Genomic DNA, 12,938 nt, shown 5'->3' on the forward strand with positions numbered 1-12,938 from the left:
ATCTACTGTCATTCTAACTGATATTTCTTTATAACTAACTTGGATAAATGAATTTATTTTTTAACATCTTTGAAGAATTCACCAACTATTATGTCTTTAGATAGTTTCTCTTCCATATTTTCTCAATTCTTCCTTTATAGGTTTTTATGTAGCTCTCTATTTCAAACATTTGTTCTAGCTTCTATGACAATCCTTCTTTGTTTTCTATCTCATCTCTATAAGAATCTAGAAAAGTCCATAATTTTCCATGTGCACATCTTTTGAATCATTATTCTCTAATTCTACTTAATCTATAGTCTGCCTATTTATGGATTTGTTTTTCATTGTAATTTTTTCCTTGCTAAATCTCCATTTTATTTTTATTTTGCCAATTATCTATTATACTATTATTTTTAAATTCATAGGTTCATTCACTTCTATTGATCAAATCTGCTCATCATTTTAATACTCTATGAATGTAAATTTTGTTAAGTTGAGAATTTGTTGGTCTTTCTTACAAAAGTCTTCCTAGCACCTAAGCCATACCTGGAGTACAGGAAACTCAATAAACATTTGTTAAATGACTTAATGGAGAATGTACAGATGGAGGCATAATGGAGAAAGTTGTTAATGGATTTAACAGCTTCATAAATACATTTTTGTAATAAAGAATTTTATTTTTATGATAAAATGTACTTGTTCCATCTGAAAGGTTTCAGAGGAGCTACTCTGGTGAAAGGACAGAGTAGTTTATTATGAAACTTAAAAGATATGTATGTGTTTCCACAAAGCAACATAAAGGGATTACAGGAAGAATGCATAGAGATTTCATAGGTATCAGAGCAAAATTAGCTGCAAACTAGTGAGTATGGTGGGAGGAGTTGAAGCATTTAATATGGCATTATGGTAAGAGATGAGGCAACAGCTGTAACCAAGGACCATATCCCAAAGGGTCTTTGATGTCCTGAGGTGGTTTTGTGTTCCTCTGTGGAGCCTGGGTCACATCAGAAAACAATGGTCCATTTCTTACAGAGCACATCATATTTCAATTTCTTTTATCTGAAAACAAAATCTATTGAATGAACAAGTAAGTAAATACATATAATTGGCTAGAAAACTTTAGAGTATATTTCTGTTTTGCTTGTATATTTATAATGTATCTATTTTATGTTTTATACCACTGTTATTTGATACACATTTTTAGTTCTGGTTTTAAAGTTGCTTTGGGGTCCCCTTTAAATACTATGAGCATTTTCTTTTACTGGAGGGAAAATGTGAAGCAAGTATTGGGATGGTTGCAAAATGCTACCAAAGAAAAACCTAAGGCTATCATTATGATAAAATTATAGCTATAGCAAAACCGAAACCCAAAACATAAAAGATCACAAAAAAATTCTAGTTCTTTGTAAACCCAATCTTTTAACTCTGGTATTTCTGAAACATAGCTATTACCAGTAGGAGAACTTTCAACTAAGAAATCCACATTTCTCTGGCTTATTTAGTGGTCTATTTTTCATTTGTTCTCTTTCACCATAAAGGCACCTCTTCGCTCTAATTTTCAAATGGAAATATTGAGAACAAAGAGATACTTGTCTCATTTTTCCATTTCCCCTTCAAATCAGAGACTACAGTTGAATCATCAATGAATCAGTCTTCTTAAAGAAAGAGCTTCTGTATTCATAGCTTTAATTCATTCATGGTAGAGTTTATTCAGAAAGAGACAAAACCAGAATAATCATAAAAGACAGTTGAGAGAATCTCCTGTTTTAAATTCACCATGTTGTTGACCTTTTCCCTTGGTACCTTCTTGAAAATTTATTCAAAGTGAATTCTAAGCAACCTGCCTTGACCAAATACATATCAGGCAATTCTGAAGCGGGAAAGAACATAGGCTGAGAAGAAGTGTCATCGAGTCATTCTCAAGCAAATTTGGTGGTAGAAGTGTCTCAGGCTATTTTTATGGACCTACTTTTTTCCCTTTATTTTTGGTTTTGTTCTTGCAGTACTGGGGATTGAACCCATGGATGCTTAGCCACTGAACTTTAGCCCCATACCCTTACTGTATTATTATTATTATTATTTTTTTAATTTTAAGAGAAGTTCTCACTAATTTGTCTAGGCTGACCTCCAACTTCAGATCCTCATACCTCAGCCTCCTGAGTTGCTGGGATTACAGGAATATGCCACTGTACCCAACTGAAACTAATATTACTATTATTTTCTTGGAAATGAAGAAATGAAGGTTAAAATATCAATAAGTGCATTTGAATACGGAAAAATAATATGTATTCTCATTTATGTGTGTTAAGAACTATTGTGCTTATCTAGAAAAAAGGACTTTTCTGCTTTTTAATTGTTAGATTTCACTAGCTTGTTTGTAGTATCATATTAAATATTTTGAAAAATGTGTGACACAAAACACCAGTATAAGCATCACTGTGCTCTTAAAAAATGTGAAATCTTATGTTGTGTAATTTACAGAGCCTGTGTATCTGGGGCACTGTTTCTGGCAATCCACATTTAGAAAATACCATGACATCCCGGTTAAGCACTAACAATTTGGGGAAAAACACCAGTCTAACTGGGGTGGAAATAGGGAGATGAGGGAAAAGCAGACAAGTCAGCCTCCAGATTTTCTTCCCTCCACACATCCCTAGGGCTGGCCAAGGCAAAGAAGAAGCAAACAGACATCTTGTGTTCTCCAGCACTACCCTAAGAACAGTACCTCCCAGAGGCTTCTACATGGAATTGTTATCTTGACTTAACTTGGTCCACATCATTCAAATTTGCTCCAAAGGGAATTGCTGTTTTAAGTTAATATCTTTGTTCTTTAGACCTAATAATAATGTAAGATTTTGGAAGAAGGGAAATGAAATGCTTTCAAAGATGTAGACAGACTGCCAAGCCGTATAGAGACAAGGGTTATGAAAGCCCATTACTATTTTGCTAAATGGAATCTATGCCACATTCTCTACTACCTACTTGAGAACAGGTTTCCAAGGATTATTGATGAATTTCATAGATAAGGGAAGGTAATTTTATTTTTAATTTCTTCTATAATACTGTTTTTGTGGAAATAAAATTTAAGTTCATACGAAGAAAATGACTTGAGCAAAATCACAGCTGAAGGAACTTAACACTATGCAGAAAAGGCATGAGAATAAAAAATACACCATTTTCCTAATGTGATATACATCTTGCACATCTTACAGTCAACTCAGTCTTAATTGATGACTCTTGTTTGGTGATAGAACATTTTATTGTAAGAGTTTACTAAAAATGTTCCATCAGAACATACTAAACTTTAGAGAGAGTTTTCCTTTGTTTGGACACAAATTTGATTCTATGTGCATTGGAATGGGATGAATATATTTTGACTGCATGATGTTTGGCAACAAATGGGTTTTATTGGCTAGATAAAATACATACTATTTTAACACATTTTATGTTCTACTCTTTTTCATTCTGTATGAATATGTATATCATAATATTGGAAATGAACTTTATTATTACTGCAATTTGACCTTAGAACCTATATTCTAAACACAGAGGCATCAGCATACAATTATTTTTAAAGTCTCATTTTCTGAAAGTACTATATTCATTCAACATTTCTAATACTGGAAACCATCCATCATTTTCTCTTAAAAACCAAGAAATGATTAATCACTGAGATTTTATTATTAACACAACATTACATATAAATTGGCAAAAATAACGTGAATAGAAATAATGGCAAATAGCCAAGCATGTTGGGACATGTAAGTACCCATTATCAGATGTGTTTAATAACTCCTTGTAAGTGGATGTGAGAAGCAGACTATTTATTTATGGGAAATCCTGTGTTCACATTAGTAAAATGTAGGCTAGAGATGCCTTTTGAATGTTAATGTATTCCTTTATGCATTTTATATATGAGAGACATGAATTTCACAAGAAGCCAAACAGTGATGCCATTTGCTATGTTTTATTTTGCTATTAGCTTGTTAAACATAACATGCAAATAATAAAAAAGAAACATACATGACTTTAGAATGAAAAACAATCTTAGGAAAGAAAAACCTTACTGGGTAAATATGCAAATTCTTAACACTGAAAATACTTCTTTTGGCACAGGTGGCTTCATAAATTCTGTTTAGTATTTTGCAAAAATATTGGTCTCATATGCCACTTATTTTTCAACAAAACAACTTTGAACATAGCAAGATGATTTGGGCTAAGCAGTAAACACCCTTACATATTTAGTCCATGTTTTTAGTACATTAAATTAAGATTTAGGGACTATAAAACTTGATTGAATTCCATGCATCTGGTAAAATGTTTTGCATATGATTTGACAGACAGATATAGAAAATAATAAATTTACAAATAAAGCATTGAGTTTGATGTCTGTGTATGTGTGTGTGTGTGTGTGTGTGCGTGTGTGTGTCCTTGTGATGAAATAGGCCTGCTTTTCATCCTATTTTTAAAAAGTGGTAAATGTTTACAAAACATTGTACCTTTGGACTTAAAACTCATGGAAGTAATAAAAACAAAAAATGAATACTCTGAAAACTTTACACACAAAGGGAAAAAAAAAAAACTAATCATAAAGTACTGCCCCAAGGTATACCTCATGTAACTGGAATTAGAAGGCATTAATTGACAGTGATTTCATTTGCTACACGTAGACATTCATACATATCAGGTGGCAGATTGGTGTGGGTGAGACGGTTGCCATCCAAACGCAGATGCTTGATCTTGGAGTAGGACAAGGGTCCCAGAATCTTACAGAAGCTTTTTACGTCAAACTCTGCAAATTAAAGAATAGAAAACTTGAATCCTTTTTTTTAGTGCACTCGCTTGAAACAGTCATTTAAAAAATTCTGCAAGTCTACATTATCAAACAGGACTTCTTCTCGTTTACACTATGTATCTTTGAATTAGGTACCATTAAAAGCACATTTCAGGCTCCTATAATTTTTCCCAAGACCAGGATTTATTTACTGTGATGAATGATTTTTAGAAAGGCATTTATTAATGTGCCTTATTATCAAAGAACTCTTGAAATATTTAGTTTAACATGAAAAAATGGAAATCGATGTGGTCGTATGAACAGCCTCACCAGTATAAGCATCCTTGGTTTTTGCATCTGAAAATAACAGGTTTAACTAGATGTTCTCTAAAAAATGTTCTAGCAACCACACACCATGACAATGAATCAAAACTGCAAGGCACAAACCAAATCATGGAATGTCCACCATCTGAGCCAATGTTCCTCTGTGGTTGAAAACTGCTGCAAAAGAAAACTGGTTTAGTTTTTAATAGAAACTAAGGTTTTTGCTGGATTGCACAAGGATGTGTGCACATAGAAACTGTGTGCCCAAGGCTATGTCTGCTTAACCTTATCCAGTCTTTTGTCTTGTTATTTTCTTTCATTCGCAAATGGTAGTTTAAACAATGGCTTCAGTGGAAACCCAAACTCCTTTCCTCCAAGATGCTCCCATTAAATAATTCTTTAGTCCTATTGCAGGATCTTTCTGTGATATCCACCTTTGAGAAAGTATGGGGCAAAGGAAAGAAGATGGGCATAGACTACGTTGGACTTCTACCTCTGTCACGTATCAGCAGGGTGACCTGGAACACCTAGTTGATTTTCATGTTTGATACAGCATATGTATCTCAGCATGTTGCATGAAGATTTAGTTATGGTAGGCAAAGCACTTTATTCAGTTCTCATACACAGGGAACCCTTATAAGCTTTTTAAAAATATTTCCAATTTAGGAAATTAGGAAGGTTTCTGATTAGGTTAAGACTTAGAGTTGCAAGATTAAAACAGAAAAAAAAAATATTAAGGACTAAAGAGCTGGCCTTTTCTATCTGTTGGTTCCACATTGGCAGATTCAACCAAAGACAGATTAAAAATATTAGAAAAAAATTGTACCCAAACATTCATACTTTTAAATTGTCATTACTTCCTAAAAATATAGTATAAGAACTATGTGATAGAATTTATACTGTTTTAGGCATTATATATAATCTAGAGATTTAAGTATAATGGAAGGTGTGTGTAGATTAGAAGCAACTGCTCTGTTGTTTTACAAAGGAGACTTGAGAATATGTGGCTTTTGGTATCCACTGAAATTTCTGGAACCAGTCCCCACAGATGTTGAAGATGCCTATTTATTCCCTTATATTAGACTTTACATGTAAAAGTAGACCTTAAACCTTAGAGGCCCTATTTATGCTATCAGAATGCTAACAACTACTATGCATGATTACTCCTTGGCAAAATAACCTAAATTGAAGAGAAGTATGCTAGGTCAAACCTGACCAAATGCCAAGGATAAAGAAGAAGAAAAGTAATGGTTATGTTACCTTTTCTCAAATGACCAACCACTATGGGCTGGCACTTGGGTTTCTACCTCAGTGTGGCACTGAGTAAAACCATTTGCAGTTTCCTCACACAGATGACCTTTTCTATCTCTCTCACCAGCTCTTCCATCTTTCATTCATACAATGCATAACCAGCAAATGGGTCTGCATTTTTATCCTTCTTTCTCCTTTCAGAGAAGGAAATAGCTTTGTTCCTGTGAATAATTTCCACCCACCAAATCTAATGGATCTCTTCAGTCACTTAAATTTCTTTGTCATTTTGGTCTATGAAATTATTCTTCCTCCTAACCCCAGATGTTTAAAAATGTGGGATCATGTATTGCAACATTGTGAATTTTACACTTGAATCGACTATAGAAACTACTTATGTTAGCTTGATTGTGTATCATGTGGTGGTAAAATAGCATCAACCCTTACTTTGTCTGCTTTCAAGGTACAATAAAGAAACTGGTGTTTGAGTTGACACTCTCAGACTCCTTCATGAAAACACCCTAGCACTACTACAAGTTACAGAGAACTGTTGAAGAATTACCACAGTCATAAGATATACCATATTTTTTTTGATAGCAATATCTTTACCCAGTATGACAAGGGAACCAACTTTCATCAAATAAAATGCTCAACTTCAATAGAGTATTTGCAAAGACAACTCTTTTATATGCAAATGAGTGTTCTCCACCTGATTTTTCATTTATAAAACCCAATAGGTGAATTGTGATTTTTTTTCTGGAAAAACTCTGTTAACCAGTAGGGCAAGAATGATGGATTTTTATTTCCCACCTAAATCTATATTATTTCCATTGAAAAATGCCCCAGAAGACACCAGTGGATCAGGTCAATCTCTATCTAGAAGACAAATGAAAAATAAAATATGGCTGCAAGAGAAGAGAAGAAATCCAAAGAGAGAAAGGAGTTGGTAAAAGAAAAGGGTCTTTGTCATATTATTTTTAAAAGACAAAGAAATTCCACACTTTATATAATTTTTCTTCCTTAATCTCCCTCAGAGTCCATTGGAACACTCTAAAGTCCACACATACCATAACTAAGATAAGAGGTAGATGATGGTCATGTTAACAGAGTAACGTGCTGAGTCTCAACTAAAGGTGCCAAGAAAGACCATGAGAGCACATGGCCTACTGTGCAGGTAAGGGGTAGGGAGGGTTGAAAGTCTCTGCTAGTTGTACCTCTTCTGAACTTATTTGTTCCTCCCCGAGCTGAATTTTTCCAGAAAATAAGTGGACACCAATTTAAGTCATAAAGGAATTAAATAATAACATTTATATATTGAGAGAGAATATAGCAAGATTAATTAACCTAAAATATTAAATTTAATAAAATTTCATATTAAGTTCTTTTGTCTTAACTGTTCCTCATTTGCACATTCCAAAGAAAGTATAGAAAGAATTGGATATTCAACTACACTAGAGATCTTATGGTTTTTAATTAGAGGGCTATTTTGTTGCTATTTTAATTGATTTTTATAAAAGGGAGTCAGGAGCAATATTTTTGTTGCACAGCTTAGACTTTGAAAAACTTGAGACTATACCAAATCAAACACTGGCACAACTTTCTACTTACTTTCCAGTTCATTGACCTCCAGGTAATAGTTTTCGAGGTTTTCGTTAACTGTTGGTATGCTTTTAAGCTTATTGTAAGAGAGATCCAGCTCAACCAGGGATGATATATTGAAAGAATTTCCAGGTATCCCACCATCAGCCAGTTCGTTGTGAGATAAACGTAGATACTGCAGCCCATTAAAACGCTTGAAGTACTCATCAGGGATGTTGTTGATCTTGTTGTTGTCTAGGTAGAGTGTTAGAAGAGATACCGGTAGACCAGAAGGCAGTTTGGTCATCTGATTGAAGCTCAGGTCTAGATACTCAAGGGACTTGAGACCTTTCAAGGAGGCTGAGATAGCATCCTCTTTGAGCTGATTGTGTTGGAGGTGGACGAAAGTCAAGTTTACCAGTCCCTCGAAGGAGCCAAGTTTAGTGATCTTGTTATGAGTAAGCTGCAGATCTTCGAGTGACTTGGGGAGTGGGCCCACAGACTCTGTCAGATTGTTGTGGTTGATATGCAGCTTCTTCAGTTGTTTCAGTTTAGAGAAAACTTTTCCTTTTATCTTGGAGTTTTCCAGAAGGTTGTGATCTAGAATGAGCCACTGCAGATCAGTCACGTTTTCAAAGGCCTTTTCATCGATGTGGTCAATCTGGTTGTTCCTAAGGTAAAGATATTTGATTCCGGGAGGCACCATGGGAACGCTTTTCAGTTTGAGCTCATCGCAGTACATGGCAGTCGGGTAGCTTTCAGGGCAGTTACACTCTGGTGCACAATTTGGTGATGACTGCCCATAAATGAATAGAGGGGAATCATAATCATAATACTGGCCACTGGCACCACTAATGAATGCCAAGAAGAGAGTAAATGCACCTAGCTTCATTTTCAGCAAATACCTTGAATCCTAAATAGAGTGAAAAGATAAAATTGTTATACAATGTTATGCTTTCAAGAAAAGGAAGTTCAATTTACAATGTTAAGTTCATTAGCAAAGGTGCACTTTGTTGTATTACAGTTTTTTAGTGCATCCAAAAATAATGCCTTTAAATTTTTATTTAAGTATGAAAGTAAGGGTGTAGAGTTACAACTTTGGGGCAAAGAACAAGTTTCAGGTTAGACGGCATACACAGGCGCCCCCTTCTGGGCAACCCAAGCATAACTTTTCTAGTGAATCTCTTTAGGTCCTCCCTGAGTTAAATTCCTTTCTTCAAGAGGTTGCTGGGTGATGCTCATTAACCACAACGTTAGAACACTGGTTCAGAACATCTCTCAAAACCAGAAGAAATGAAAATTAGAAGACAATCGTAAACTGTATACTGTACCCTATCATTCAACATCATTAAAATGTCTCATTAAGAAGATCCTTACTGGGAACATGGACAATCTGTGGTTTTCCCTGGAGACAGCTGTTCTTATTACATGTGGGGTGAACGTGGAAGGGGGTACATTCCTTCAAAAGTGTCTGGTTATTGTTGTTTCTGGAAAAGGGGAACTGAATTCTTGGGCTGGGTGTGTATTTACATTATTTCAAGTTTTGTTTAACATTCCATATTTTCAAACACATTTCAAAACTATTCTGAAACTAATACTTAGGAAATTAATTTTAGTAAGCAAATGTTTATAAGACAAATGTCCAATATTCTAAGAATTCTTAAATCTAGAAAGAATTCCAACTGGTAGGAAAAAAATTTTTTCTTCCAACTTTTGAAATATAGTTCCTTTTCCCAATAACTCATAATTTCTCTACTTTATTCATGACAAAATTTAAGGTGGCATTATTTGATTATCTGGATTGTAGTGGCCTTGCAGAATGGAAGTGGGGAAGAGGTAGGAATCAAGGGAAACTTGTTGTAAATACTGGCATTAGGAACCATTTAGGAACGGATTAAATTACAAATAAAAGTTTTAAAATAAATTGTAACTTGTAATCCTCTCATGAGAACATACTTCAAGATAAGGCTCAATAAAAAAAAGAAGTCAACTGTGCAGAGAAGTACAGGTTTACCAGTTTAGGTAATGGAAAACTAGAATATAAAAGTTGGACTTCTATAGACTAAGGAAAACTAGTAACCTTGGAGAAAAATCACTAATGTGAATAGGATCTACATTCCAATAGTACAGAACATCATATTTTCCCATGAGAGGTATGAGACAAGATTTTGGATCAAGGTAACTTGGATCAAGATTTTGGCTCAAGTAGGATTCCAAGGACCAAAGAATTCTAAACATATTGTTTTTAACTTGTAATCATCAGGAACTTTATGTTAGCTGATGAAACATTAAAAAAAAAAGCTATTAGAAGCACTTAGATCACTAATATCAGATATAATCAGATCCTTGGCAAATTATTCCCTAACATTATAATGGAGGCATTTAATTTAGTGGACAGGACTTGGCCATGATGATCACATAGCACTAAAAACATGTTGACATGTTCCTGGGATTCTGTGTAAGTTACAGTAAGCTAAGGCTGCAAAGATATGTCTAGTCTTATTAATAAGCTTCTGCTTCATTTTAAGTTGAGTATACACCAGCACAGTCATGGTAACTATAATGTCAGTTTTGAATAGTAATCAAAAACGCTTCCAAAGTTTTTGTCAGAGTAAAACCAGGACTCTGAATTTAAAGAGAGTTTGTATAACCCATATAATGCCTCCACTATGAGAAAAATTACACTGTATTTTTCCCCATTTTTTCAAACACCTGTGGCTACAGAGGAACTGTTTTTTTTTCCAAAAGTAAACCATTTCCCAAAATTTCTTTAAAACATGTTCCTTAAGACATACATCCATACATACAAATCTTTAAAATTAGCAATATAGAAATAAACAATCTGTAAGACCTTTAGTTCACATTTTAAAACACAAAATGTTCAAAATGTTTATTGTGATTTGTAGCAAATTATAACTATGTATGTATCACAAAATAGTTTGAATGCTGATTGTTCCAATATTAGATTTCAACAATACTAACATATATAACTGACTAGAATAAAGAGCAAACATTTAATTTCCATACCCCTTCTTGGTGTCTAGTTTAGCTCTTCTCTCACCCTAACCTTGAAACATTTTGTAACTCCTTTACCAGCCAATACAGCCTATACTGAATAAAAATTATCTGAACTCCATAAATCATGTTAAAATCATACTAAACAAAATGTGAAAGTAAATGGTCAGAACGGTGGGTTTGCTGTTGAAGAGCAATTGGCAAAGCTGTTCTGGAATTTTTTTCTGTTTCTGTTACAATAAACGCTGTCCCAAACAGTGAGCATCCCCTGGGCTATAGTTAAAATAGCACTTACCTTGCTGTCTTGACACTGCTTCCTTTAATTCTTAAAGCAGATGCACTGGGACAAGAATCCACCAATATATGCTGTAAACTCAGTCGGGACGGAACTGGCTGCCAGATTCTTAGTGATACAAGAGCTGAGGAGGGTGGGGGGACCAGCACAGTCACTGCAGTCTCTGAATGGAGTTATGTCATTGTGGGGCTCTTGTGGTGTGGCATGTTAACACTCTGCTCTCTAACGAAGTGCAGGTGGACATGCTGAGCAACCACAGCCCAGCTCATTCCCTATGGAATGGGGGAGAGATACTTGCTTAACTAGCTCAAATACCATATCTTTCAACCAAGACTGGAGTCCTGCTCCAAATGAGGCAACTCAGTGAGAAAGTTTCTCTTAGAATCTTTACTTCTGTGGCTGTGGCGACAATTAAGTGTGATTCGTTTGACCAGCTATTACGTTCATCTAAAGTTCTCATGTATTATAAATGGAGTAAATAATTTTGGGAAAATGCAAATTGGCATCAGAGAAATTAATACCCTTTTGTCCATCACTCTTGGAGTCTATATTGATTTATTTGGACTTATTTTTTGCTATGATGAGAATATCTTAGTTTCTAACATTGGAAAATGCTTCATATTACTCTGATACAAACAATAAATATCAACATTTCCATTTAACTTCTTATGCAAAGGAAATTCTTTTTATGTTATTCAGATCTGGAACCAATCAACAATGTCTTGCCTGTTTCTTATTTTGTGGATTTCCTTTAGGAATTCACCCAAAACCTTACTTGCAGAGAATATTCTTCTGCTTAATGCCAAAAAAATGTAAAAGAACAGGGGAAAAAAAAAAGTATAATAAAATATCAAAAGGCAACAATCTTTCATTCTGTCACTGTATGCTAGTGATGTTTTCCTGAAACTAAAAAATTACTTAAAGATGTAATTTCTCAAAGTCCTGGTTTGATAGGTCTTTCACTGTCAGTTCCTGATGCATGCTTTTAGTAAATGAGAGGTCTTTTCAAGTTCTTATCTAGTTCATTTTTTTATGATATCAGCTGTATTTATAGGATTTTCCCTTCAAAATATTAATTTCCTAATGTTTTTAACAACACTTAAACCAAGGCATTTTAAAATTAGTTGTCACATTTTAAGTTTTTTTCCCCTTTTAAACTAACAAGTATAGTACAAAGAAAATCCTTAAAAAAAAAAAAAAATAACAAGTACAGGGCTGTGGTTGTGGCTCAGTGGTAGAGCCCTTGCCTAGCATGTGTGAGGCACTGAGTTCGATCCTCAGCACCACATAAAAGTAAATAAATAAAATCAAGGTATTGTGTCCATCTACAACTAAAAATGTTTTTTTAAAAAATAACATGTTCATTTTTTTTAGCAATGAGACCTATGAAAAGTTAATTCCATGACCACTATTTCAATTGTCAAAGAAAAAGAATATCAGAATAAATGCCTTATATTTGTAATAGAGCAGTTGAAAAACAAAATGATCTTGGAAGTAACTGATGGAATTTTAAAATGATTTACAAGCACAAAATTTGATAAGAAAGCTATTGAAGGTGTCAGTTTTATAATAAAGGAAATAAATTTAGAAGGAATTAGATGGGTAAAGATAATCGAGTATAAGTAAGTGGTCAGGTTATAAGAGTTTTGATAGAACCACTCTAAACATTAACTTTGAATGTATTTAATTCTATAATCTGAGATCTTTTTGAGAAATTCCAGTTCT

The 12,938-nt window shown here is 34.1% G+C and overlaps 1 protein-coding gene across 1 annotated transcript; it reads right to left on the reverse strand.

Moving 5' to 3' along the window:
* Positions 1–3,926: 3,926 nt before the first annotated feature.
* Lum (lumican) lies at positions 3,927–11,540 on the reverse strand. The gene is made up of 3 exons (XM_047551831.1): positions 11,214–11,540; positions 7,934–8,816; positions 3,927–4,771 (listed from the first exon to the last, which is right to left on the reverse strand). The coding sequence occupies exons 2-3, from the start codon at positions 8,793–8,795 to the stop codon at positions 4,617–4,619; spliced, it is 1,017 nt and encodes a 338-aa protein (XP_047407787.1). The 5' UTR covers positions 8,796–8,816; positions 11,214–11,540; the 3' UTR covers positions 3,927–4,616.
* Between the last annotated feature and the right edge of the window lie 1,398 nt (positions 11,541–12,938).

Source organism: Sciurus carolinensis, chromosome 4 (genome assembly GCF_902686445.1).
Source record: "Sciurus carolinensis chromosome 4, mSciCar1.2, whole genome shotgun sequence".
Lineage (NCBI taxonomy): Eukaryota > Metazoa > Chordata > Mammalia > Rodentia > Sciuridae > Sciurus > Sciurus carolinensis.